Source organism: Bipolaris zeicola, assembly GCF_000523435.1.
Source record: "Bipolaris zeicola 26-R-13 unplaced genomic scaffold scaffold_240, whole genome shotgun sequence".
Taxonomy (NCBI): Eukaryota; Fungi; Ascomycota; class Dothideomycetes; order Pleosporales; family Pleosporaceae; genus Bipolaris; species Bipolaris zeicola.
Window position 1 is genome coordinate 1 of NW_006912289.1, and position 26,565 is coordinate 26,565.

The 26,565-nt window shown below is 48.0% G+C and overlaps 12 protein-coding genes across 12 annotated transcripts; 6 read left to right on the plus strand and 6 right to left on the minus strand.

Annotated features, from left to right (window-relative positions):
* Positions 1 to 1,073: 1,073 nt before the first annotated feature.
* COCCADRAFT_107826 (uncharacterized protein) lies at positions 1,074 to 1,964 on the minus strand (the record flags this gene model as incomplete). The annotated part of the gene is made up of 1 exon (XM_007718556.1): positions 1,074 to 1,964. The coding sequence occupies one exon, from the start codon at positions 1,962 to 1,964 to the stop codon at positions 1,074 to 1,076; it is 891 nt and encodes a 296-aa protein (XP_007716746.1).
* Positions 1,965 to 3,511: 1,547 nt separating this feature from the next.
* On the minus strand, positions 3,512 to 4,514 carry COCCADRAFT_70068 (uncharacterized protein; the record flags this gene model as incomplete). The annotated part of the gene is made up of 3 exons (XM_007718557.1): positions 3,512 to 4,009; positions 4,042 to 4,255; positions 4,324 to 4,514. Coding segments are annotated over 3 exons (903 nt in total), but the record flags the coding sequence as incomplete, so codon positions are not given.
* Positions 4,515 to 6,206: 1,692 nt separating this feature from the next.
* On the plus strand, positions 6,207 to 8,336 carry COCCADRAFT_8766 (uncharacterized protein; the record flags this gene model as incomplete). Its single annotated transcript, XM_007718552.1, has 3 exons — positions 6,207 to 6,659; positions 6,731 to 8,042; positions 8,095 to 8,336. The coding sequence occupies 3 exons, from the start codon at positions 6,207 to 6,209 to the stop codon at positions 8,334 to 8,336; spliced, it is 2,007 nt and encodes a 668-aa protein (XP_007716742.1).
* A 396-nt stretch (positions 8,337 to 8,732) lies between these two features.
* Positions 8,733 to 8,972, minus strand: COCCADRAFT_53237 (carbohydrate-binding module family 50 protein; the record flags this gene model as incomplete). The annotated part of the gene is made up of 2 exons (XM_007718558.1): positions 8,733 to 8,811; positions 8,866 to 8,972. Coding segments are annotated over 2 exons (186 nt in total), but the record flags the coding sequence as incomplete, so codon positions are not given.
* Positions 8,973 to 9,044: 72 nt separating this feature from the next.
* On the minus strand, positions 9,045 to 10,691 carry COCCADRAFT_63726 (carbohydrate-binding module family 50 protein; the record flags this gene model as incomplete). Its single annotated transcript, XM_007718559.1, has 5 exons — positions 9,045 to 9,219; positions 9,275 to 9,744; positions 9,799 to 10,048; positions 10,111 to 10,346; positions 10,392 to 10,691. Coding segments are annotated over 5 exons (1,431 nt in total), but the record flags the coding sequence as incomplete, so codon positions are not given.
* A 1,063-nt stretch (positions 10,692 to 11,754) lies between these two features.
* On the plus strand, positions 11,755 to 13,744 carry COCCADRAFT_107847 (glycoside hydrolase family 18 protein; the record flags this gene model as incomplete). Its single annotated transcript, XM_007718560.1, has 8 exons — positions 11,755 to 11,954; positions 12,005 to 12,294; positions 12,345 to 12,515; positions 12,568 to 12,842; positions 12,896 to 12,983; positions 13,042 to 13,191; positions 13,244 to 13,505; positions 13,564 to 13,744. 8 exons carry the CDS (start codon positions 11,755 to 11,757, stop codon positions 13,742 to 13,744), a joined length of 1,617 nt encoding a protein of 538 aa, XP_007716750.1.
* A 283-nt stretch (positions 13,745 to 14,027) lies between these two features.
* COCCADRAFT_29897 (uncharacterized protein) lies at positions 14,028 to 14,538 on the minus strand (the record flags this gene model as incomplete). The annotated part of the gene is made up of 2 exons (XM_007718561.1): positions 14,028 to 14,053; positions 14,109 to 14,538. 2 exons carry the CDS (start codon positions 14,536 to 14,538, stop codon positions 14,028 to 14,030), a joined length of 456 nt encoding a protein of 151 aa, XP_007716751.1.
* A 1,916-nt stretch (positions 14,539 to 16,454) lies between these two features.
* COCCADRAFT_8770 (uncharacterized protein) lies at positions 16,455 to 18,514 on the plus strand (the record flags this gene model as incomplete). Its single annotated transcript, XM_007718553.1, has 5 exons — positions 16,455 to 16,665; positions 16,728 to 16,949; positions 17,002 to 17,370; positions 17,419 to 17,788; positions 17,851 to 18,514. 5 exons carry the CDS (start codon positions 16,455 to 16,457, stop codon positions 18,512 to 18,514), a joined length of 1,836 nt encoding a protein of 611 aa, XP_007716743.1.
* Positions 18,515 to 19,203: 689 nt separating this feature from the next.
* COCCADRAFT_107805 (uncharacterized protein) lies at positions 19,204 to 21,000 on the plus strand (the record flags this gene model as incomplete). The annotated part of the gene is made up of 4 exons (XM_007718562.1): positions 19,204 to 19,906; positions 19,979 to 20,318; positions 20,376 to 20,631; positions 20,683 to 21,000. The coding sequence occupies 4 exons, from the start codon at positions 19,204 to 19,206 to the stop codon at positions 20,998 to 21,000; spliced, it is 1,617 nt and encodes a 538-aa protein (XP_007716752.1).
* A 641-nt stretch (positions 21,001 to 21,641) lies between these two features.
* COCCADRAFT_107807 (uncharacterized protein) lies at positions 21,642 to 23,219 on the minus strand (the record flags this gene model as incomplete). The annotated part of the gene is made up of 5 exons (XM_007718563.1): positions 21,642 to 22,572; positions 22,623 to 22,803; positions 22,859 to 22,949; positions 23,005 to 23,128; positions 23,191 to 23,219. 5 exons carry the CDS (start codon positions 23,217 to 23,219, stop codon positions 21,642 to 21,644), a joined length of 1,356 nt encoding a protein of 451 aa, XP_007716753.1.
* A 607-nt stretch (positions 23,220 to 23,826) lies between these two features.
* Positions 23,827 to 24,204, plus strand: COCCADRAFT_107817 (uncharacterized protein; the record flags this gene model as incomplete). The annotated part of the gene is made up of 1 exon (XM_007718564.1): positions 23,827 to 24,204. The coding sequence occupies one exon, from the start codon at positions 23,827 to 23,829 to the stop codon at positions 24,202 to 24,204; it is 378 nt and encodes a 125-aa protein (XP_007716754.1).
* A 496-nt stretch (positions 24,205 to 24,700) lies between these two features.
* On the plus strand, positions 24,701 to 25,988 carry COCCADRAFT_40621 (uncharacterized protein; the record flags this gene model as incomplete). Its single annotated transcript, XM_007718565.1, has 2 exons — positions 24,701 to 25,165; positions 25,986 to 25,988. 2 exons carry the CDS (start codon positions 24,701 to 24,703, stop codon positions 25,986 to 25,988), a joined length of 468 nt encoding a protein of 155 aa, XP_007716755.1.
* Between the last annotated feature and the right edge of the window lie 577 nt (positions 25,989 to 26,565).

The window sequence follows — 26,565 nt, forward strand, 5'->3', positions numbered from 1 at the left end:
GTTGGGGGTTGGGGGCGCCATTGGAGGGTGAAGGGGCCGAAGGGCATGGTTTTTTTGTTCGTTTTCTTGGGGGGGAGTGCTGGTTGGTATATGTATCTGGGGGTTTTGCGAATGGATGGGGGAGTTTGGATGGAGACGATGGTTTAGTGGTGGTACTGACAGCTTATAGTCAGGTGTGTGTGTGTGTGTGTGTGTGTGTGTGTGCTGAGAATGTTGGATGAAAGCGCTGCCCGAGGAAATTTTTTCTTCCAGCAGCTTTATACGAGTTTTTTATGGAATTTTCTTCGGTAGCACATGTGACACTTCAGCAGACATCCTGGTGTTAGTGATGAGCCCTTTTTTGAGTGGTTATGACTGCGCGGGGTCCTGGCTTGTTCAGCCGCACCTCGTAGTTGCAAGGGTCTGGGCGGGCTAAAAATAATACCAAGGGGGGGATGTAACCAGTGAGTGAGGGTAGCAAATGGCTAGGGGATGTATCGGGGTGTAGAGTGAGTCATTGTGATAGTGATCTCATCGATATCGGGGATTCGCGTGGATTTTGAGGGTGACGGAGATGAAAGAAAGATGGGGTTCAGGGTTGCAGGCGCGGGGTGCTGTGCTACGATGAAGGGCTGATTGTTATGTTTTTTTCTCTTCATGTCTAGTTCCTTCAAGGTAATATGTCGGACAGCAATATTATTTTGAAAACTGCAATGTAGGGTTCTGAGAGTAGCTTTGTTTTTTTGGAGATCTGACGTGGTTAGTACCATTGTTTGGTGACGGGATATGAATGCAACTGCCACTGTTTTTGTTTGGCACAAAGAGTTGGTGTTGGAGTGTGATTTGGGAGAAAAGAAGAAGCGTTTTCAGTGAATGCAATAGCTGACTTTTGGGTGTTTATACTAAGAGCAGGGGAGGATAAACTGAATCTCAGGCCTACCATCTCCACGCGCATACGATAGAGTGTGATCCCAAGTGCGCATACCAGAGACTCCCAGACATGTTGACTCTTTCATTACCTGCCGCCGAATTATGCGGCTTAGTTTATTAGTAGATGCCCCGAAACGAAACGAACAAAGGGCCGTGCTCATCTTCTATCGCTTTGTCGTACTCCCAAACCGCCGTTGGCTCCTGAAGGGATATAACCTGCTCACCGCGTTTTTAACTTTGCTGCACTTCGAGGTTTTGCGTTGGATGTTCGAGATCTTGTGTAGACCGCCTAGCCCTGGCTGGTACATGTCACTGTCGATGGATTGTACGCGGCTGGTGTGATATGAGAATGATGGCTCGGGCGAAGACTTGGTGGAAGGATGCGTTGGGGTATCTGTATCTATCTCACCAGGTTGGGAATTGCTAGGACCTTCAATAGGCTGTTCAAGCTGATCCATTTCTAGGTAAGAGTCTGGCTGAATTACTGGCAGATCTTGGCCGATGTCGCATACTTCCACTGGCGGTGGTGGTAGTGGATGTTGTTGTCGGAGAAAGTCTTCTGCTGTTGGCTGACGGAGATATATATCGTAAGAATTATGGACAATATTGGTTGACTGAGTATGAACGGTCTCGTCATGCAGTGGGTATGGCGGCGGTTTGGTCTTAGACTGCATCGCACTAGATAATTGTGTTGTGTTCTGTCTCGATATCGCAGCGGCAACAAATTCACTGTGGTCGGGCATACTCAGATGATTTTGGCGCACAGCGCGCACATTTCTCAAGGAATATTCATCAAAATTGGAGGACGGCTGTGACTGACTGGACATGTTTCGAGTATGGGGCCCAGAGAGGTGTCTAGAGTCAGTATTAAATCCGAATGAAGGTTGTACGAAGGAGCCGACTGGAAGAGCAGTCAAAGGAAATATATCAGAGAAGATTGATGGAGAGTACCCGAATTGAGGATGGCGTATAGATAATGACTGATTGAGGCGAGCATTTCGCGTTGCTGGGCCAGAGTATGAGGGTGGACCAGAAACTTCTGTTACTGAAACCATAGTGAATGGTTATGCGCGACACATGTGACCAGTTGCGGATTGAAGGAAATTCCTCTAGGGCAGTTATGAAATTAATGTAGACTCCCAACTTGGTAATTGAGTGAATTGTGCGACAATGACATATGTATTCGGGAGAAAAGACGCTTATAAGGGACAGCGGCTGTAAGGAGTGAATCGTCTCCCAGCCCATCAAAGGCATTGTGTGGGTGTATCTTTCACTGCACACCTCCTTCTTTCACTGAAGAGCTCATAATGTACGTCTTAGCTAGGGAACAACTCCAACTACGAAAAGCATCGATGATACATGAAAGCTTTGATTCAAGAGCTATAGATGAAGAAGAGATGAGACTAAGGTAAGCGGAGGCGAAGCGAAATAAGGGAAAGTGAAGTCAAATGTGAAGCTTAGCCTAGGCCAAACCAAAGAATCTTAGAATCGCTCGTTTTCTTGAGAAGTTTGGTTTCCAATCGTCCTAGAGCTCAAAGTCAGTATATGCCATGTCATGAGCAAATTTCGTTCGTTCGGCGATTGCAAATAAACGTGGAATGATGGTGCACAGAAAAATCACAACTCACCTGCATCATTGCTTCAGTGATAGCACTGTTAGCTTGCTTTACACCGTCCACTAAAGCTCCACCCCAGACTTGGTATGCAGCCCTGTTCCCATCATTGAAGATGTCGTTGTTGTAAGTCAGCATTACCTTGCCACTTGCTGTGTCGGTGTTTTTGACCTGTTGCCAATCGTCTTTGTAATTGTCGTCCACGTTAGCGTCATAAAGTTGGATCTTGATATCGGAATCTGCTATTGACATGGACTCAGCAACAGCTGAGACAAGCATTGCTACCTTTGCCTGGTACTTTGATGTGGTCCCGGCGACAAAGGTTGGTGTGAATATGGTTGCCTTGATGATGTCGTTAGTATATGGCAATTCCAGTTGTCGAGTACAAAAGGGAGATTCATACCTTGAGATTCTTCTCTTTAGTTAAGCAATCCTTGGGGAGTTGAGGAAATCCTAGGAAGGAGGGATTGTCGATATCGCCTTCTACTAGCGGCTTAATGACTGCATTTCGGAATTGCTCTTCCGTCGCCTTTCCCTTCCACCAACTTTCCCAATGATGCGACTGTCTCTTGTTAGCTAAAGGATATCTTACAAAAAGGCTAACGGTCTCTTGCCATAAACATGCCACATTGAGAAGTCAACAGCACAGATGTACATCCATACAGGCCCATGACACCAGCCATGAACGGACCTTGTTTCCATTGCATGAAGATAGAAGTGGAACGCTCACGACTGTCGACATCCTCCAAGTCAACTAAGAAAGGTTTGGTATCGAAGAACTCTTGGGCAAAAGCGTCCAGACCTCCCGGTGTTGGTTTGTTCAGAAAACCAAACACGGGGTCTGCTGTTGTCGGGATTGCACGAGGCAATGCCTTCCGGTTACTTGTGGCCTCTACAGCTCGCGCTTTCTTAGCCGGGCAAGAGCCTCCACCGCAGGTAGCGGGAGTACACAAGACTTGCCCTTTCGGATCATCATCGGGGACCTCTCCACACCCACTGTCCCTCTCTTTCTTACGGATGTCATTGAACTTGTTCCTCTTGGAATTAGACTTACTTCCAAGTGGATTGAACTTTGACTTGGGCGAAATGCCATAAAGCAGTTTTAGACCCTCGACATCGCGCTGGCTAGGAGCAAGGACTTGCTTGATCTGGTCTCCATTCGGCTTGGTCAAGACTGATCCCATACCACTATCGTAGATCATGATAGAGTCCCAATCAGGTTCCGTAACCGACTTGCTTGCTCTGTATGCAGTTGAATCAGCAAATGGGAGATACTCAGCAGCGCTGAATCGATGAGCCTTAGCAAAAGCCCTCGAAGTGCAGGCTTTCTTCATTTGATCGGCAGTCAGTGTTGCAGCAACGCTGGCGTAGTCTTTCAGGTTCTGGCATTTGAAATTTGAAGAACCGAAGACATTTCCGCCGGCAGCAGCGTAGTCAGATGACCAGAAAGCTGGGTTTTGATGCTCATGATGCAGGCCCCACGCATGCTAAATCTCTTATTAGCTGGGCTTCGATGAACCAAACATGAAGGGATGCTTACACCCATTTGATGCGCAAAATTGGCAACCAAGTTTTGCTTTCCAATATCAAGATCGGCAGTCAGTCTCATTAGAGGCCCTCTGTTCTCTGGGTCGCCGCTCATCTTATTAAGAGGCGGTATGCCAACAGTACAGGACAGCCCATCGCTCTTGGTGATGAGAAGGAAGTTCGGCCTGTTCGCGTTGTTGTTACAGCTACAAAGGTTCTGTCAGAATTGATGCAATCTTCAAAAATTAGTTTCTTATCGGGATCAACTTACTACGACTCATCCTTTTCTTCCCAGTCAAAGCCAGATCCAAGCCCTGAGTTTTCCCATAGCTTTCTCGCCTCGAGCAGATCTTCGAAGAAAAGTTCTTTTGTAGCTTTCGACTCAAAGCAATATGTAATCTTGCCGTTTGGCCACAAGCGGTCGTCCGAGTTGGCGGCACCTGGGTTGATGGTCACATAGCGCTTCTTGATTATGTTCGTAGACCTCCGAGAGCCCGTGCCAATTGTCGCATTCTCTTTCTCAGGTACGAAAAGGTCGCCATGCAGCTCAGTGTGACTGGGTGGAGTATAAACGATAGAAGATTCCCAGGCACGACTCCCTGCAAGAACAGGATGAGCGGCCAGGATAGTAGAGAAAACGAGTGTTAAGATGGAAGAACCCATGGTGCAATAAAAACTATGAGCAAATTAGCTACATTTTACATGGTAGGAATCAGGTGTGCTCACCGAATGTATTGAGTCACGTCTTTACGACATGTCACAGTTGGAAATACTTGGTGAGTAGGACCACGAGAACACAGCAGGTCACGATTGCGAGTACCGTATCTCAAGAGACCTTGTGTGCGCTGCGCCCATCATTTTCCACCATAAGAGAACTAGTTTGGTCCTTCCATAAAGGGAAAGCCAAGGCATAGATATTGACATGCGCTAAATATAACTGTTGAAGAGTGGCACAAGTGCAAACGGGTAACTAGAATGAATAATTATCCTTGCAATCCATGCTAGAACAACCAGCCGTGCTGTCATGTGTTGGTCAAATTCATTAGCTTCGCAGCTCAAGACTGTCTCGAAAGCCGATCCCAGTAAATTACACGATACCGTAACAAAACAGCGGAACGCCTGACCCGGCACAGTGGCGAGATAGGGCCGAGATGATAGTGAAGGATCAGTAGATCAACCCAGACCAAGGACGGCACTCGCGCCACGAGGAAGGTGCCTGGTAAGGCCGCTTTCGATAGAGGCCGCCTAAAAAATATATGCAGGGTTTTATCTGCATGCAACGTCGCAATTTTGGTGCATCTGATTCAATGGATGTGTGGGCATGTAGGCTGCCAAGTGCAATATCTGAGAACACGGGAAATGTCACGAGATCGATAAGCTGATGAAGAAGCACCCCGCCTATACAGAACGATTGTATCGCACTCAGTTTTCTGAGGCATGTACCTTAGCATGTACATATGTGCTGGATGACGTAAGAAATCAGATCCGTCAAGCTTCTCTTAACCTTATGACAGCCAAAAAGTGTATGACGCGGAACGCGTATCTCCGATCATGAGTGGAGGCCTTGAAAATCCTATCCCCTGAAGTTCCCTAACTTTCATCTTCTTTCATCAGCCTCGGGCCTTGGATGCTTTTTCAGGGTCAATCAGGCGTCCCGAGCCGCTAGCATCCAGGCGCGTCCCCCATATTTTGTGAGTGGGCCAACTTACGCTAGTGCGAACCTTTATGCAGCCCCTGCATCCTCCCGTAGCCTAGCTCTACAAGCATTTCGTTGCATGCATGCGGACAAGATACCCGGTAGGGACACGGCTGTGCAACGGGCCCAAATGTATACCAGCATTAGAAGTTTTGGATCCATGCCTCGACTTTCAGGCGACCATACTCCTATCAATTCTTCAGATTGCCGTATGCTGCTGGACAGGGAATAGGCAGGTTTGCTTTCGGCTCTACTGCTTCTCCCACCAAGATTGTCGTTTGTTATTGCAAAAGGCTCATCTTCGTCTTCATCATTTGTACAGGTGAGCAAAGGAGGGCTTTGCTTAAGTGAGTTTTCCCGGCTGCTTTCTCGAAGTCTGCTTACAATTATCTCTTGAAAGGATAACCAACCTATCATTGATCCGAATCTCGCAGAAGCCTGACCTTCTCGTTTACGGCATCATGGCTCCCTTACTGGCTTGGACAGTATTATTCACGTCAGTCATTTCCACAGCCTCTGGGGCTGCCATAAAACCCCAGCGACAAAGTGTCAACAAACGATCAATCTCGAATATCTTGGAACGCAAACCAGTAGTCCGTCCGAGAAGAGACGGAGACCCAACAGACTACTCCTGGGTGAAGAGCTTGGTTGCAATAGGAGACAGTTTCACTGCTGGGATTGGTTCAGGTAACCATCTAGGCAGTGTGTTTCACGATGAAAATAGTTGGTTGTGTTCGCGTTATGACCTGTCATATCCAATGCTGGTCTACAACACAATCGGATCCTCAGTCAAAGACTTCCAGTTTCCTGCATGTAGCGGGGACCGATCGGTGCAGATTTTTGAGCAAGTCGAAAAGCTCAAGGATAACATCGACATGGTTATCATGACTGCTGGTGGAAATGATCTTTGCTTGGTATGGTACTCTGCATCTTTTTTTGAAAACATTTTGGTTTCATCTTCGGACATGCACTTACAAATTTCTAGGCCGGAATGATCAAGAAATGCGTTATGCTTCCCTACGAAGGAGAAGAGACATGCAATGCAATCATCGACAAAGCCCAAGAGAACATCGATACCATTCTCAAGTCCAATCTCAAGCAGATCCTGTTGGCTCTCAACGATAAGATGGCCGAAGATGGGGTCGTCGTGTATAACGGCTATTCCCAGTTCTTCAATACTGAGAATGATGATTGTGCCACCAAACAGTCGTGGGCATTTAGTAGATGGCTTCCCAAATATTGGTTCAAGACTGCTCTTACGCTCACAACTGCGCGACGAGAAAGGTTCAACAAACTCGTTTTGGCCATCAACAATGCGATCAGAGACGTCATATACATCTTGCGCGACGAAGAGTCTATCAAATACCAAATCGGATTTTCGAACTGGGATCCTTGGGTGCGAGACGGAGTCAAAGGTCAGATGTGCGATCCGTCCTCAAGCGGAAAATATCCCGACTCAGACCAACCAGACCTCCAGTTCTTCAAACCGTCAACGGATCTGGCTAGTTGGGAACATGACGAGCTCAGGAAAAGACAAGAAGATATCAAGCAAATGCACGAGAATGGCACACTTCCCTCGAACAAGGACACAATTGACCCGAGCATCTACAACAGTATTCTTTGGAAGTCATCTTCTCCCGGTGCAGAAGTTATCCATAAGCTCAACAAACGAGCTCCTGCACCACCCGGTTGTCCAGGAGATAATGACTGGTTTGACCCGACACTGGGCTTAGGACTACCCGACAGTTTTGGTAAACTCTTCCATCCTAATGAACTGGGACACGAAACCATTGCCTCATTCGCACTTGCCAAAGGCATTGATCTTCGCGCCAAAGTACTCGGTCAAGACTCTGAGACGTGTGCCGTCACAGACGAGTTCAAATGCTGGCAAAAAGAAGGGCGCAAAGGCTATGTAACAGGTGACAGGATGAACGAGAGCATTGAAAAGTTCTGTGGCACAGATGTCAACGCGCCTGATCACGAAGTTGGCTGGAGAAGGGAATTCACGTATTACCCAGGCACACTGGACGAACATACCTTTGTTTTGCAGCTCGGCCAGGACGCTGGCGACTTCAAAAAAGATGACTGTATCGAATCTTTCCAACGAATCGTTCACAGTTGTGATGGAAACGATCCCGAGAACCCGCTAAACTGGAAGTTTGGTGGAAGATGGCGCCGAGACGATTACACGTATGAGATTAATGTCAAGCGCGATAACAGGCCATGGCCGGTGAAGGCGACATACGGTTCATGCAACGGAGACTACAAATTCCTCTGGAGCTACTACGAAATCAGAGGTACATTATGATCCGACACCAAAATTTTAACCTTTACTAACCTGGGATGCAGGTGCTGGATTCAGCAGTTGGGACTACGGACAAGAAACCATTCTTGACCAAACAAGAAAATGCTTGGGCTTGGGTGTCCATGAATGGGGGTTCTCATACTTTGATGAACCGGATGAAAACGGTTATGAATGGTTTGCAAGCTTCCGCACCCCAGTTTGGGTTAAGGCAAGGTGCTTTGCAAACAACAAAGTTGTCATGGCCTCTGGAGGATTTACAAATGGGTGCAGCGGCAGTGACTCCTGATTGGCTATTTTAGGCAAACCGGTCCTTCTTTCTTTATGTATTATTTACACTTCTAAGTAATATGTCTCTTATCAATGTCATCTTCAGCTCCAATATTCATCAAGTTGCCCCGGAGATACGCTGTTCACTATGTGATGGTAGCTGAAAAAGCACTATCTCAAGTCATAAGGAACTTGTTGATACCCTGAACTATTTTAGAGAAATGATAGGGACAACCTCAACATCGGTAGCCCTTCAATGATCATAGTGTCTTGATAAAGTTCCGTTTAATTATACATGTATGCATTAATACTACAAAATATCAAACTCTCCCTACGCATAACACAGCTATGGAACAAAGGCTAGCAGCTATGTTGGCACGGGCGGCCCACTAGAGATTGTAGTGACTGGCCCAGCAATTCCGATACAGTACCAGGTGTCCAGCCACAGATTCGAACAGTCAGAACCAGCCCCTGGGTTCCATTTATAGAAGTCACTGAGAATCAATATTAGTAAACACTCTTGCACATAACAGAGTCCACCGACTTACTTCAAAGCAATGCCAGCGGAGTTGGCAATGGCCCAGCATCCATCGCCGGGCTGAACGAAATAGAATCTCCTACAACCAGCAACCATCCCTCCCTGTGTTGGAGAGGGTGTGGTAATAGCTCCACCAGCCGACGTTGTTGCGCTAGATGAAACAGGTGCAGAAGGGCCGCTGGATGATGCGGAGTTGGAAGTCGTAGGCTTCGTAGTAGTCACACTTCCACTCGCGACGCCAACACAAATGTAAAAGTTTGGTGTAAGGTTCGTACACTTGGAGGTGCCTAGTGCTGGATTCCAGGTCAAGAGCTGAAGCTCTGTAGATCCCTTTTTGCTAGCAATTGAAGCGCATGTATCCGATCTGGTGGACCCATTAGTATGTATGAATATCGCACGCTGTAAGAGTTACAACTTACCGAGAGACAAGCCAGAAATCACTACAATTATCCACCATGCCACTCTGTGTAGGCATTTCAGAGGGGGGAGCAGTGGTACTCGGTACACCGGTTGTACGAGTAGTCGGTGTTCCAGGAATACCGATGCAGAGATACTGGTTTGCAGCTATACCCCCACAGTTTGTTCCGACAGTAGGGTTCCATTTGATCAAGTCATTTTTCGAGAACCGGCCATACATACTTACAATCTCGTCACAGGTCTCAGAGCCATCTGCTTTGTACCATGTATTGCAGGTACTAATTTGGTTTTGGGGTACCGAAGAAGGCCGTTTTGTTTCCACAGGAGGTGCAGGTAGAGCGTCTCCAGCTACCACACAGTAGTAGTAGTTCAACCACAAGCCATCGCAGTTGCCATTCAGCGCAGGGTTCCAAGCAAAGAACTGCTGTTGCGAAACGAGACCATACTGAAGTACCTGCCTGCAAGTTTCTCCCTTTAAAGCACACTTGGTTAGTAAATCTACGCGTTAGAGATACTGGATTCTTACATCTTTTGCTTGATGGAAAGCCTTGCAGTTGGAGGCAAGGCCTGCTTGGGTTGGTGAAGCTACGAAGCTGGAGTCTGCATCCTGGTATGTTGTTGGCGTATATGCCGTGGGCTCGGGAACTTCCACAGGAGCGGCGGTAGTGGTGTAGTCGAACGTCACCGTCATGGACTGCGGCTGGATGCCAATACACACCCACCAGCCATCATAGAGTCCAGAGCAGTCACTATCTAGGGCTGGGTTCCAGTCAAGACTACGTACAATAGCAATTAGTTTTCTTCTTTTAACTAATACCAAAGTAGGAGTTTGACTCACAACTGTGCCATTGTTGCTCGAGTAGCTGCACCGACGATTTGCTGACATGTTTCTCCAGCTGACACCAGATGCCAGTTGTTGCAGTACGAAACCTGTCCTGCTTGTGTCTTCTTCGGTGGAAAGGCAGTCTCCACCGTAGTGCTTGAGATATTCCATGTGTGTACCGGCTCTCGAATAGAGTACGGGGCAGTAGGAGTAACAGGCTTCCGTGTACTAGAAGACTTTACTGCTGAGGTCTTCGATGAGCTGATCGTACTGCTGGGCACACTCGTGACTGGCACACTGGAAGAGCCGCTCCTGATACTGGAACTCGTAACTGGCCTACTCGCAGAGCTACTCCTGATGCTGGAACTCGGGAGTGCACCAACTCCGACACAGTATGACGAACCAAGCCAGAAGTTGGTCAAACAGTCGTCAGAAACATCAGGGTTCCATTTGATAAAGTTAGCGTGCGAGATCCCATATTTGGTTTCCACTGCCCAACATCCGTCGCCGCTGACAACAGTATGGAAAGCATTGCAATTTTTGGCAATGTTGGGGTGTGTAGGTCCTGTAGGGCTGCTGGTTTGTGCATTACTGAACTTGAAAAAAATCGACGCGGCAACGAAGCGCCACCAGAAAGACATCGTAACCATGGCAAAAATGAGTGAATATGTCGTCAATCATCCAAAAGCTCAGGTATGAGCTGGTATGAACTTGACGTTGAGATGGGGGAAGCCTCGTGCCAGCAAAATGCCAAGGTCTTCCAGGCAAAGTAGGTGGTACGGTAGCCATAGACTGTGCATTCCGTTTAATGAGCATCGTCCCCTGGCATCAGTCCAGACATGCTCGAAATATCCTTACCCCTGCTGGCAGCCTTAGGCAAGCAGACCAGAAGGAAGGCTCCTTCCGAGTTGTAAACCGAGTATCCATCGATGGCACGCCTTGGGCGGCAGTTCGGCGGAACAAACTAGTATGTAGTGTATGCACTAAAGCGATCAAAATGGAAGTGATTGCAAGCCGAGTAGCTGTGGGACATATAGACAAGGATGCAATTTTCATGCAGGGGCTACGCTAAGTGTAAATTACAATACCAATACAACAGAACGGGCTAGTTGGATCGATGTTCGCGAAGGGCCTGTCAGGGCGCGGGCCGATTCACTAGCATCTTAGACCCCAACGCCGTAAGGCCGCCCCAGATAACAGACATCTTATGAAGACTTGGTATTCAGGCCACCAAGCCTACATGTGGTAGGTGCCGACAGAATCCTGGCTGCCGGGCCCGCATTTAGGCCTTCTGTTCACCCCAATAATTGACATCAAGTTATGATAGGCTAGCTCGAGTGCTAAACAAAGAACAGATTCAACATACTCTCCACTAATCTTGGCTTGCCACTGCTTCCATGCTGTAAGGGACGAGATCATCCGCGAACTAGCAGATGCTGCCTGCAGGGGAATGCAGGAACTGTTTCTTTCTAGCACCATTTTGAAATTAGATCGGCCATTATGGTCTATGCCCGAGCTTGCAGTCGCAATGGTTGTGAAGCAAGCTCGGCGAAGTCCCCTCGCTGTTGACACTGAAGTCCATTGCCACTCTTTCTTTCGTAGTTTGTGAAAAAAAAAACATCGCCGTAACCTAGTGTACTTTGTGAATTTTTTACAACCATGGCGGTCGGATCGTTTACAAGACGGGCATTATTGCTTGGTTTGGGATTGCAGTCAATCAGCTTCTTTTCTGTTCTGGCCCAAGAGAACCCCAGCCTTCGCACGTTCGCTCTCCAAGGTGGCGCTGAAGCAGCAGCCGAGGACGATGACTTTACATGCAGTAAGACGAAGGGTTGCAAGATAGGATGCTGCGGAGCGCTGTTCGTCCACCATGGAAAAAGACTTATCGCTTTACTAACGAGTTTTGTAGAGACCCAACGACTGGCAAAGCTGTTTGTGGACTTGGTCCCGACTTCTGCGGTGAGGGTTGTATTTCCACATGCAACTACAAAAGCGAATGTGATCCTGGATGGGGAGCCCAGTGGTCCAATGCTTCAACATGCCCTCTCAACGTGTGCTGCAGCGACTTTGGCTTTTGTGGCACGACTTCAGACTTTTGTAATGGGGTTGTCACACCCTCGCCTCAATGCAATACGAGGACTGCGGATGAGAAACTCATAGGCTATTATGAGGGCTGGAATATGCAAAGACCGTGTGGAAGTAAGCAATTTTGTACTCTGTTAATTAATATTATACTGATAGATGCAAAGCTATGCCACCGGAAGACATCCCTCTTGGAGCATACACTCATATCAACTTTGCATTCGCGCTTATCAACCCAACAACATTCCGCATCGATGCCATGGATGCTGAGACGGCCAAAATGTACAAGAGAGTAACCAAACTGAAGGAAAGGCAGCCCGGACTTCAAGTCTGGATCGGTCAGTACAACCTAGTTCCTACTTAACCTGTTACTGATTATGTCTACTGTAGCTATCGGTGGATGGGCTATGAATGATCCTGGCCCATACCGGACCACCTTCTCCGACCTTGCGAAATCCACTTCTGCACAAGCTTCATTCTTCGAATCGCTAGTGACATTCATGAAAGCCAATAACTTTGATGGCGTTGATATCGATTGGGAATACCCTGTTGCAGAGGACCGTGGAGGGATTGCGGAAGATTTTGAGAATTATGTAACCTTTTTGAAGAATCTGCGCAACCACCTTAACGGCAGTGGTCGATACTACGGCCTTACACTCACACTCGTAAGTTGGCTTTTCGTCAAACTAAGCAGTTCACGTAACTAATTCCCATCTAGCCAGCATCTTACTGGTACATGAAAGGCTTCGACATCATCAAGCTGGAGCCATGGGTAGATTGGTTCAATATCATGACTTATGACATCCGTAAGACAGTTTTCATCTCTTGCAATGGGGGAAAATATGCTGACTTCGCATTATCCAGACGGTGTTTGGGACAGTACAGTCAAAAGCATCGGTCCATACGCTTTCGCACACACCAACCTTACCGAAATTCAGCTAGGGCTCGAACTTCTCTGGAGAAACAACATCAACCCTGCTCGCGTAGTCATGGGTCTAGGCTTCTACGGTCGAAGTAAATCTCCATTCCCATACCTGCTAGTGTCGATGCTAACTCTCACACTTAGCTTTTACGATGAAGGATCCCAACTGCATGAGTGCGGGCTGTGAGTTCACTGAGGGTGCGAAGGGTGGGGAATGCACAGGAACCCCAGGTGTGCTATCAGCCGCTGAGATCAACAAGATCATCGAGGATGGCGCAAAGGTTTCTCACGATCTCGAAGCTGCAGCGAAGATTGTCACCTGGGGCGGTAATCAATGGGCAAGCTTTGATGATGCTGAGACGCTGAAGATTAAGCTAGACTATGCAAATCAGCGTTGCTTGGGAGGGTAAGTCGATCTGCGAATTCTTGGCCCGATTATGTGCTAATATCATTATCCGTCGCAGAACCATGATATGGGCAATCGACCTAGATGACGGTTCCTTGTTAGAAGCGTTGACCTCGGTGAGCACTAAGAAGAAGGAAGAGGTCTTGGCAGAATCAGATTTCGATATGCCGGACTTTGGTACCAATTGGGATTTCGTTCCAAAGGAGGCTAACGGAAAGCGAAAGAGGGATGAGCTATGAGCTTTGACAATTGAGGAGTGCGGCTTAGGGTATGATTCATACGTTAATGGATTTGAGACGCTCGTGAGCTAGTTTTGCATTGTATTCTTAAGTAAGCAGCACGGATTTTGATGGATGTGCCTGAAATCTATGGGTCTGGGGGGTATCTAGAGAAAATCACCCTCTATTAAACAGCATTCGCATGATGATAAGCCTGCAAATGTGATCTATCGTATTTAGACTGCATCACCAAAATTTCAGCTTGCTAGACAACGAGCTCTCTTTCTTATCTTTCGTCGCAACTTCAGCAGCATCTTTCGCTATTCACACCTTGAGTTAGCGAACAAATAATGAGCCGACAACAGGGCATCAGTGCAAAACTCACCATTGAGCTCATCTCTCGTCCTCTTCATGGCTTCCAATGCCTTTTCAAAGAACGGCTTCAGCTCCAAATCCTCCTCTGCCCACGTCTCCCCATGAATCTCATACTGCTTGAACCAGGCCTCTAAAGAATCAATCGGCGAGGAGCCACCCCTCGAAGGAAGCCTTGGGTCGGCGCCGGCTTCGAGCAGTAGTTCAACAACAGGAAGATTTTGCTTGAGCACAGCGTAATTGACAGAACGACCATCGCAGATCGCCCAGTCTAGTGCGCGACCTTCAGCACGGGGGCGGCGGTCTAGTTCGTTGGGAGAGAACCCTGCGGCCAGAGCAGCGCGGATGAGCGCGAGACGGGTTTCCAGAGGCTTGTTGGATACTGCCTCTCTGAAGAGTGTGAGTTCATTAATATCCGTGCTAGCGGGTACTTCAGGATCCATTTCGGCAAAATGGGATGGTGATAACAGTTTGGGATGCGGATTGTAGTGCAGTCAAGTGCTGTGTAGGGTTGGTAGGGCGCTGGGTCGTTTCTTTAGAACTATGCCAGCCCAGATGGTGACCAAAGTCCTAGCTGTAAATGGCGATCACTAAGAGGTCGTTGTGCATAAAGGAAGGCGCCATAGTTAAGTCCCGAGAGGCAACACTACTACTATTTGTCTAGTCCGCACTGAGTAAGGTGTTTGGGGGCTCCGTGTCGAGTTAGTTGGCCAGAGTCTGCAGGTCACATGACAAACACCAACATTTCCTTTCCCTCGAGACTAGCATAGCGCAACCAGAAAAGCTCAAAATATCGCAGTAGGCGAAAAAAAGGAGAAATCTGAAGTTTGATTTCCATCAAATGAAAGAAAATCAGGGGAGAAAGAAGACTATATCTACTTAGGTCTTGAAGTACAGTCAAACCAATTTTTAGTTGCGTACAAGATGACGTTGTTCATGTCGCCATATATACCACGAACAAGCATAGTTTTGCTCAAAACTTCTAGGCGCTATGCATTCTACGTACTTCTGTAACCTTGTTAGGCGAGTCCTAGAAAAATGCCATGTGATTCCAAGATTGGTGAGGAGGGTTCTTGAGGTCGATACAAGCCTAGTAGTATAGATTGATTCAGACTTTCACAACTTCCTGTCGCAATATGAACACAGTGACAAAATCTTTGCAAGCAAAATAGTGATTTCCGTCTCTAGATCTCAAGACGGTTATTTATACTTACGATAACACACAAGTGTAAACCCCACACTGCAAAAAACGTATTGATTCGGCACCGAAGGTGATCATATCTATCTCTCAGCCACCTTAGCATTGGATCGACCTACCGCCAGTAATCTACAGGAAGTCAACTTGAATTATCCATCATGATGATTGTAGATGAGGTTAGATCTTATCGTCACATATGAGCACAAACGAACGTGAATAAAGGCGTCTCTGCATATCTCTTTCCGCGGTCGAGGATTCTGTATTGGCTAAAAACCAAGACAATCTTTCTACGAGTCGGCTAGTTTTCTGCATTAATATCTAGTTCCGGGTCAGTGTCCTAACATAGTAATTGGTATTGAAAGTAGAAAGTGGGGTAGGATTGGCACTTTGGAGTCAGGCGACCTTTTCTGCTGCATCACAACACGAACACAATCACTACCAATCTCATGCAACTTATTTTCAATATCTTTTAATAGTGTTTTAAACCTGCTCGAGACACCACATTTCGTCATTCTAGCATCACATCTTACAGCTCTCAACGCCCGTGTGGTTTCCCATGTGTTAGCTTTGCGGTGGAGCAGATCGCGTGCAATCTCGAGGAAGTACAAGTAACTCTACGAAAGGTCGTTTTTTAAATACCCAAGTGTCGAGAGTTTCGCATCTGAAGCTTGTATTTTCCGCCCAGAGCGTCGACCGCACTTGATAAGGAAGGTGTTCGTTCTCCGTTGATCAAGAGATCCTTGGGGTTAGAATGCCATACATCGTGAATTTCTCGGCTGCTATCAGGTGGTGGGACAAGTTGCACTCTTGCATCTGAGCAGCACATGTAATTGGATTCTCTGCGCTTGGCTCAGCACAGCAGCATTTGCCAAGGACGGACACCCGTTATCCAAGACTACTCTGCACCAATCACACGCACAACGCCACGAGAGTGGATTGAAGGATTGTTTTGGAAGAACTACCTTGCTCTCTATGTTGATGCTTATCTCTGGGCGTTCGACATGTTGGACAGCTTCTTCGGTGCCCAGAGGCATATCGTTGACGGCTTTGCTAAATGAGGCAGCTCACAAGGCGAAGGAATTGTGTCGTAAGGACCGACATAAATAGTTTGAATGGCCTCCTTTCGCGGGACTGAGGTCCGTTCACTCAACGCTCGTCACAATGTCGACCGGTGCCAATCTAGAGATTGTGGATGCCGCTCTGGCAGCCACCCCTGCCGTTCAGAATGATGTGAGAGCAAGTGCAAGTTTTGAGAAGAAAGACAGCTTTGTGAAAACTTCTGAGAGTCTTCGCGGTCCCAATGGCGAGGAGTATCCTACCGATGAAGAATGGGCGACACTTCGCCGCGTTTATGGAAAGGTCAGCTGGATGAGTACGTATACTACCCGAATATCTTTCTGTATCATTCAGATTAATTTTCAACTCTACGGATAGTTTATGTCATCGGAGTTGTCGAAATGTGTGAGCGTTTTGCATACTACGGAACAACAGCAGTCTTTGTAAATTTCATTCAGCAGCCACTGCCTACAACAGGACCATTCCCCGAAGCTGGAGCCGCTGGTGATGGTCAGCCCGGAGCATTGGGAATGGGTCAACGTGCCAGTACGGGTCTGACTCAATTTAACACCTTCTTTTCTTATATCATGCCTTTGGTCGGTAAGAGTCCTCCTTTCAAACTCGCTATATCTCTGCTAAATACACTATCTAGGTGGCTGGCTAGCAGATGAGTACTTAGGCAAGTTCAAGACCATTTACGTGGCTATTTGCGTTGCCACGTTGGGACACATCTTGATCATCATCGCTGCCATCCCTCAAGTCATGGGACCAAACCCGAACGGAGCTCTTGCTTCATTTATCCTGGGTCTGATCTTATTTGGTGCGGGTGTTGGATTGTTCAAATGCTGTATCTCGCCGCTCATTGCGGAGCAATATGAGGCCAGTCACCCAAGGGCGACCATACGCGTCGAGCCAAACGGAGAACGTGTCATTGTCGACCCTGGAATCACCTACTCCAGGATTTATATGCGTTATTACCTTTTGATCAATGTGGGAGCATTGGTTGGTCAAGTCTCTATGGGTAGGTTGATTTTGACAATGGCGATATAGCTGCTAATCTTCCTCTCAGTGTACGCCGAAAAATACGTAGGATTCTGGCTTTCGTTCACACTGCCAACCATTCTCTTTGCATTCTGCCCACTCTTGATGGTCGTTTTCAGCAAACACTACGTCAAGAAGCCGCCACAGGGCGATGTACTACTCAAGTCCTTAAGAGTGTACGGATTGGTCTTGAAAGGTCGTTTCTCGATAAACCCCATGCGCACATGGAGGAACTTCTCCGATCCAAATATTTGGGACAGCGCGAAGCCGAGCAAAATGGCCAATAAGCCGTCGTGGATGACGTTTGACGATGCGTGGGTTGAAGAGGTCCGACGTGGTATCAAGGCCTGCGAGGTGTTCCTCTGGCTGCCTATCTTTTGGTTGCCTTATAGTCAAATGTGCGTCCTGAACCCTATTGCAGTATACGAAACTCAAGCTGACTTTAGTCTTTCCAATCTAGGACAAGTAACTTGGTCTCCCAGGCATCGACCATGAAACTCAACGGCGTACCAAACGACATTGTCCACAACCTGAACCCCTTCACTCTTCTAATTTTCATCCCGATCTTCGACAAGGTTATCTATCCCAAGCTCGCTCACTGGGGCATCAAATTTTCGCCTTTGAAGAAAATCCAAGCTGGTTTCGTTTGCGCGTTGCTTTCGATGGTGGTCGCTGCAGTCATCCAACACTTCATCTACGAAAAGTCGCCCTGCGGTAAATACGCAGGCAGCTGTGACGTGCCCCCAGACCTATCGGTGTGGACTCAAGTCCCGGCATACGTCCTCATCGCCTTTTCGGAAATCTTCGCTTCCATTACTGGATTGGAATATGCGTACACCAAGGCACCCAGGAACATGCGATCGTTCGTGACGGGTATGTTCTGGTTCACTCACGCGTTTTCGTCTGCCATTGCCCAAGCCTTTGTGCCTTTGGCTGATGATCCGCTGCTGGTGTGGTTGTACACGGGTATCGCTATCCTTACGTTCCTTGGTTATGTTGGGTTTACGTGGACGTTTAGATCGCTTGATAAGGAAGATGAGAGTCTTGATAAGCTTCCCGAAGGCGAGTACCAGTCTAACGCAGAGTTTAATGCGGAGAAGACTGCGAATGTAGATAGGGCTTAGCTAGGGTTCTTGAGCTCTGGTATTGGGTTTGCGGTGACTGATCTGGCATCGACTTGGTAATTGATTAATTCCACAGGCATTATTAGCCATAAATTGCTGGCCAAGTCACATTATCTTTTACCTACATATTCATCCTTTCTGTGGTTGATGTGTGGCGGTGAAATCTTATAGATGCAAAGTCTTTTCAGTGCCCCACATGCTCTTATTCTTCTTTCTCACAACCGTAACCGTTCACACAAGTAAGTAGTGACCATGCGGCTCAAATAATACCCACTTATATATTCCCGGAAATAAGCTATACCCGCCACTAATTCTGTTCTCTCCCACACGTGTTGCCCCTTCCGAGGAAAGCATGCTTCCATCGTCATACACAGGGTCCAAGCTTCAACCCACAAGCCACAAAAACCCATAATTCCAGACCCGCCATGCCATCTTGCTATCACCACTTTTCCGATAAGGACCCATTTTTAAGCGCAAGCGCGTACATATTGTCATGAAGGCGGAGCGGTGGGTAAAGCCTCGAAGGGAGTGGTCTCGGATACGCCACGGAGTTTCGATTTTTTCTCGGGGAACTGAGGATCAAGTGGAGAATACCTAGTAATGGATCTTTTTTCCAACTATTCATAAAAAGTGTCATGTTCTTTTCTTTCCTTCTTTCTTGAAAGCTTTGAGAAGTGCCTTTTTTCGCCATGGCATTCTTCCTTCAACGCCGAGCCATCCAGCAACATGTCAAGCAAGAACTCTCACGCATAACCGACTCCCCCGACGAATTTTCCACCTATATTCCTCGGACGCCAGAAGAACAGGAAGTGCAGGAATCTGGACATGTTGAAACAAAAGGCGAGCCGTTCACGCAGATACCAGGTATCACGTTGATGCAGGATTGCAATGGGAGGAGGTACTATCAGGTTGATTGGGCTGGCCCTAATGACCCGCTTAATCCGAAGAAGTGGTCTACGATTCACCGTGTGGGCGCTACCATGCTTGTTTGCCTCGTTGCGTTTGTGGCGACTATCGCATCCTCGATCGAATCCGCTGTGTTGACCAGTGCGACTGCTGAGTTTGGTGTATCAGAGGTGGCGGAATCGCTGGCTACCGCGCTGTTTTTGGTCGGAATGGGATTGGGAGCATTGCTGCTTAGTCCGCTTTCTGAGCTCCTGGGACGGTATCTCGTTTACCTTGTTTCACTATTCATCTTTGGATGCTGGATCCTGGGCGCAGCTTTGGCGCCGAACTTTGGCGCTCAACTTGTTTTCCGATTTCTAGCTGGATTTTCCGCTAGTGCTCCGCTCACGGTAGCGGGAGGGACGGTGGGAGATATGTGGGATCCAATTGAAAAGACATTTGCGCTCCCCCTTTACGCCATTCCCGCATTTGGTGGGCCAGTTTTTGGTAAGTCCTTGATACTCCTGTCTGATTCACAGAGCATATCTTAGAAGCTTTACTAAGACGATTGATAAACAGGACCCGTCATAGGCGCTTATGTTGGATACGACCCATCTGTCGATTGGAGATGGGCTGAATGGATAACATTGATCTTGGTCAGCGCAACGTTCACCCTTATCCTACTTCTCAAAAAAGAATCCTTCGCTCCACGAATCCTACACTACAAAGCAGCCTGTTTCCGCAAGCTTACAGGAAACGAACGTTTCATGACAGCAGCAGAAGCATCACATGCCTCGCTAGGCGAGCTCATGTCCAAGAGCTTCTTGCGGCCATTCCTCCTCTCCACGCAACCTATCGTTGTAGCATTCACATTGTACTTGACAATTGTGTATATAATCTTGTTCACTTTTCTAGATGGGTATGTATCTTCAAGGGCTTTAGTTGGGGGACTTGAGCAATGCTAATTCTCTACCAGTTACCCCTTCATCTTCGCAGAAACCTACGGCATCAACGAAGGCCTCTCCAACATCTGCTTCATGGGCCTCTTCATCGGAATCATGCTTTCAGCAATCCTAGTCCCGCTCGCCTACCGCCAGACCCTCCACCAACTCAAACAAGACGGAGACGACGGATCCGGCAAACTGGTTCATCGAGAATCGAGACTATTTTTCGCTATGGTGGGCGCACCCGCACTACCAATTGGCCTTTTCTGGATGGGCTGGACTGACTATGTAAGCACCACCGTACCTTACCCTTTACAACCTTTCTAACTAGCAAATTAGAATTCCATCTCAATATGGTCGCCCCTCGCGGCATCAGTTCTCGTCGGATTCAGCAACATTTGCATCTTCATGTCTGCTTACATGTACATCATTGATAGCTATGAGGCGTACGCTGCCTCAGCGCTTACCTTCAATGCGCTCACCAGGTATATTGCAGCGGGCGGCATGACTGTGGTCGGTATACCTATGTATAGGAACCTAGGAACGCACTGGACTTTGACGTTGCTGGGATGTCTTGGGGTGCTCACGGTGCCTATTCCGTATGTGCTTTACCGGTATGGACCGAGCTTGAGGCGGCGTAGTCAATGGGCTGTTTAAAAAAGCGTGTTGAGAAATTCTACTATTTACCTCTTTTGAAAGTTCAATATTTGGAAATGGTTGTGACTGAACTCCACGGGCACAGGATAACAACGCACACACCAACGATATGATCTTCATATCTTCACAACCCAAGCACATACGTCCATAGGAAACTGGATCACCGAAACCCGTCCGTTCTTCTGTAGTTAAGCAGTTTACCGGCGAGCTAGTAGTCAGGTGGGTGACCACTGGCGAATCCCCGCTGTCGTATGTTTTTGTCGGTTATTTTTTTGGTGTCTGAAGAGGGGCGTACAAGCAACTCGTACAAATCTCCATCTTTTTGGTCTTGCAAGCAAACGCTCACAGGTAGGCTGGGTGTTAGAAATAGGCTGTAGAGACTAATGATCCGTTCATATCATTGATTCGGGTATCCATAATGACAATGCCTACTTCTTTTGGTCCACTACAACGCGCCCCGATACGACTAATCCAATTACGCTACAATAAAACTCCAGACGCCCTTGGATCTTCTATTACAGAAAATACTCGGCAGCCTCATTGTGCGATCTGCGCACAACGTTGTTTGTGAGTAAACCGCCCATCAAGCCCAAGTCCCTGATTTTTGCCTTCTTCACGGCAGCATCCATTTCATGCCTGTCCTAGAGGAAGTAGTCCGCAACGGGCTTCTTCGCCGGCATACCTCTAGAGTCTTGGGGCGCGGCTTCAAAAACGCGGTATCTTCGCCCTGGGCCATCTCTGTTCTTCTGGAAGTTGTCGTTGAGCATATTGCTCAAGCGCCTCTCACCATTGGGTCCAGCGTTGGAGCCGAGAACCCAGCCTCCACCACCTCCGCCTCTATCTCCGTTTGATCTCCTCTGGTAGCCGGCGTTGGAACCGTCCTCGCCTAGCTCAAGGATGGCGGCTACATTACCGCAGCGATAGCAGTAGTTGGGCGCCGACCAAACCGTTACAATGGTGGAATCAAACATCTCCTTGAATCCCTCCATGACGAGCTGGTGGGCTCTTGCGATAAGACTAAGATCGTTCTTGTGGTTAAAAGTCTTGACAATGTCTGCACCAAACAAGAAACCTGCGCCGCGTGGTGATAGACCCCAGCCATCTATCTCGTCAGGATCAGACCAAAGGAGGTCGCACATGGCCCCCTCGTGGGGCACTTCCTGTTTTCGGTCGAGTAGTCGGATCTTATCGACTGAATCAACGAGGGGTGACAGACCGCCGTGTACACAGAGGATGGCGCCTGTATCGTTGCGCGCAGAGCCGTTGGCTGAGGATGTTGCGCCTGTGCCTGCAGGGCCAACGCGTCCCGGAGTTTGAGAGACGGGCGACGACGAACCCAAGTTCCCGCTCATTTGCGATGCGGCGCTCGAGTGGGAGTCTGAGTTGCGAGCGTAGCGGTACATGACCTCGCCGCTTGCGTTCAAAGTCTCAATCTCAATATCCTGGTCAATGTCAGGCATATTTTCCGCATTGCTGGATTCTGCGATGGGCCCATCGGTGGCTTGGAGGGACGTCGCAGCGCCTTGGACAAGAGCTCCAAGAGCAAGGTAGTCGAAGACTTCACAGCAGTATCTGTTACACGTCAACTGCCATTCTAGCAAAATTTCAGCTTGGCGCCGTACCTCCAGACGTTTGCGCTTCCGTATTTCCGCAGGCACTCATCATAGAAACCGTACACTGTTGTTATTTGTCTTGATTCGTGGTTGCCTCTGATGAGTGTTATTCGGTCTGGATATCGGACTTTGAGGCATAGAAGCAGGAGGAAGGATTCGAGGGAGTAAAAGCCGCGGTCGACAAAGTCACCTGCAAGTTGGTCAATCAAGGCATTGTTGGTGCCATAGATGGCGCTCCTCCATACCCATGAAGAGATAGTTTGTGTCTGGCACGTCTCCACCAACACGGAATAACTCCATGAGATCATGGAACTGTCCGTGAATATCACCGCATATCTTTTGACATGATAAGGTTAGCTGTGCCGGCGGAAGATGTTGACAAGCTGCCTACCGTTACTGGCGCATCGACTGCCACGACGTTGCCCTCTTCAATAAGCAGCTCACGTGCTTTGTAGCATAGCTCTCGAACTTGGTTCTCAGGGATAGGTCGACATGCGCGGAGTTGCTGAATGGCTCTATAATCGCTGTCAGTACCGTACTCTGCGTACACATGCTGAGGCTCAGTGGCTGGTCGTACTTGTCGAGGTCGCTACCGCCAGCGCTCATGGTGACGGTTCTGCGCTATGAGCGCACGTAGTGGTGCCTTGAGAAGCAAACGTAGGGATATTGGGACAACGGGCGCAACGTGTGGTTGTTTGCAAAGCTATATATCTCGAAGAATTCGGTGGGGGCGGGTGCTATCGCTGGTGGCGGAACGCGTGCAGCGCGTGGCTATCTTGCAGCCAAGAGGATTGGTTGGTGCTAGAGATGCTCGTGTAAGCTTCTTCTTGTAAGTATGGTATGCGTATATCGATTTGAAGCTGTTCAGTAGCTGTGTAGGCGCATAATGGTGGGCTGGTGGTATCGTGTATAAGATCCACAGCGGGTGTTCCGACATGCAGGGATCAGCGTTGAGCCGTGCAGCTAGTAGCTCGGCTTTGGACCTTCCCTCCACCAAAAGTCATTCATCACTAGCAACCCCGCGCCCACCGCTCCCCCGACGTCTACGCTTGCTCGAGGCAACTCAATTGGCCTCGTGTCGTCTCTCTCGCTGCTTGTCAATCACTGCGACGCTGTTGACAGCCCACCAAGCCCCTCAATGCCTCTGCAATCCGCTCTCTAATTTGCACACCACCCACCAAACATGCCTCCTCACCTTCACCCACGGTCGCGCATGACGACTTCGCTCTTTACATCGACTCTGATGATTTCATTCCTCGTTGTCGCTGCTCCACACATCTTGCCATGCCCCGTCGATCCGCGCACACTTGCCGACTCAGCAGACCCCACAGGAGAAAACAGAAGGCGGCGTAGACGGAGAATATCCGATGGCGAGATCAATGAAGACAACTTGAGCGACGAAAGGAGGAGGAGGCAGCTGATTGAGGAGAAGCTGGCAGCCAAGCGCGAATGTCCCGTCCCTAAGCCTGGTGGGCTGATTGGCCAGGTCTTGGGCGTCCACGAGGAAGACCAGAAAGAACAGCAGCCGTCCATTGTGCAGAGGGTAGAGAAGGCGATATGTAGGCCATGGGGGAAGACTGGAGATCAATAATGGGATTGGGGAGGAAAAGTAATACACCGGATCGGGCATGTCAGTGCGCCACAAGAGCGGAGTGTGAAGGAATTGGTGAATGTCACATACCTCACTCAATGACCAACTATACCACTGCAACTTATGTGCAGAAACCACGAAACTACAAAAAATGGTTGCATTACAATGTAAATAAGAGGATATTAGACTCCATAACGTGTCAACTCAACGCAGATTCGCGTACGGAGACTACTTGACTAATATGCACGATTCTTGGAATAGCACGTCAATCACTATATGTACACTCAACGGCACCGATCGTACCAAGACTGAGGCCCGGCCCGTGGACATCACATGGCAGTGCGTGACAAAGGAAACGTGATGGCGCGTCGCATAGCGTGAACGCACTACGTCATCAGAGACAGACGACAACACCTCACCAACAACGATTCAACTCTCCCATGGCTGTCTACGTATCCACCAAAAGACTACAGCCCCCACCAAATACACGCCCAAGATGCCTACCGAATCCCTCACCAAAGCCCAACGCATGACGTACCGCATCGGCCGCGGCGAAACCGGCGTCCTAACCTTCGAGCCGTACAAATCCTCCATCCTGCCTCTCTGGCGCTTCAAAACTCCTTCTATCGCGCACCAATCTTCATCTGCAATCTACAAAAAGTTCCTACACTACAACGACGAGGACGACTTCATTGGCATGGACATGGCGCGTAAGTTCTTGCAAATGGGCATGACGCGTGCGAAGAGGTACGCGAATCATGCTGGGGGTAGGAAGTATGATAAGAAGACGGGACGGGAGTTGGAGAAGAGCACAGGACATGTGGGTATGAATGAGAAGTTGGAGGCGAGTGAAGTGTTTAGGGGTGTGTGGGAGAGGGCAAAGGCGCATGAGGGGTATCAGATGAAGAAGGAGGCGTTTTTGAAGGAGCAGAAGGAGTGGGATAGGGAAAGGAAGAGGGAGGTGAGGGAGTGAGTGCTTAACTTCGGTGTTGTATATACTATCTTGATTCTTCTGTGCTTTTGAGACGAGGGGTTGGCGTTGGATGGCGTAACTGATGAGTTACTATTCTTTTGTATCCTAAATTTGCTCGAGACTTGAGTTAATGTTGTTACATGTCAGCATGTCATTTGTAGGTTTATCCGTGTAATCTAGAGTATGAGATATGTTGAATACAGTCTTTCTTATATCCACTACATGGAGCGTAAAACGATTCGGGAAAAAAAGATAATAACGCGGAGCAATCATCATTCCCCCAAAGCGATCCAAATGCGACAGAAAAACCTCAACTTCACTTCCTCTCACTTCCAACAAAGCGATAAAAAGGTTTGACGCGTAAATACCCACCACACCCGCGTACACCATTCCAGGGAGAAATTAACCACTCACACAATCAATCTACATGATACACGACACAAAGCAAAGACCCCAAGAACACCGCTCAAAGTAAGCAAACGCTTTCTCAAGGCTCCTATACGACCACCATCGATTCAAGCTCAAGCATCTCAAAGCCCATTGCAACAACAATGCACCGCCGTCTCATAACTACCCAGCACCAGCACCGGCATCACCATTCAATCCCAAACACATCAACACGAGAAAAGAGTCCTCCATATCTACTACATGTCCCTGCTTCGTACCCATACCCACTGAAAAAACTCCCCTTTTACCACCACCACCACCTCCTCCTCCCATCTGATACCCCTACCCTACACACAACACCAGATACTCCCCTATCTTACGATATGGCGAACCAAAACCAGCCCAAACACTCAAAACCCAGTGACATCCAACCAAAAAAAAAGGGGGGGGGGGGCGGGCGAGATACGTCAATGCACGCAGAGCACCACACTTGACAAAATTAAAACATTCACGTCCCCTTTTTTTTCCATATTAACATCATATTTTAATCGCTATTGAGTAACTATCATCTTTCCTATGATTAACGTTGCTGCTTATCATGTGCATAACTATAGCTCCCCGTGATTACTACTAAAATATCACAACAGCAAACCAAGGATTACGAAATGAGGATAGAAACGTCAATAATAATAATAAAAAAAAAGGAAAGAAAGGAGAGATACAAGGAAAGAGGTAAAGTAATATCAATAGCTTGGGGGAGAAATTTCCGATTACGGAAGTGTAAATTGTGGTGGTGGGGGGTTTTTTAAGGTTGGTGCGTGAAGGGGGTATATGTGAATGATATCGGGGAATTTCATAGTTTGATTGGTGGGTAAGGTGTGCCGAGAAAGAAAAAACAACAAACGATCATTTCATTTGTATACAGAGATAAGGTTTTTTGATCAGATGGTATGATATACTTAACATTGCAGATGCCTAAAAGGGTGACTAAGAAAGATCAC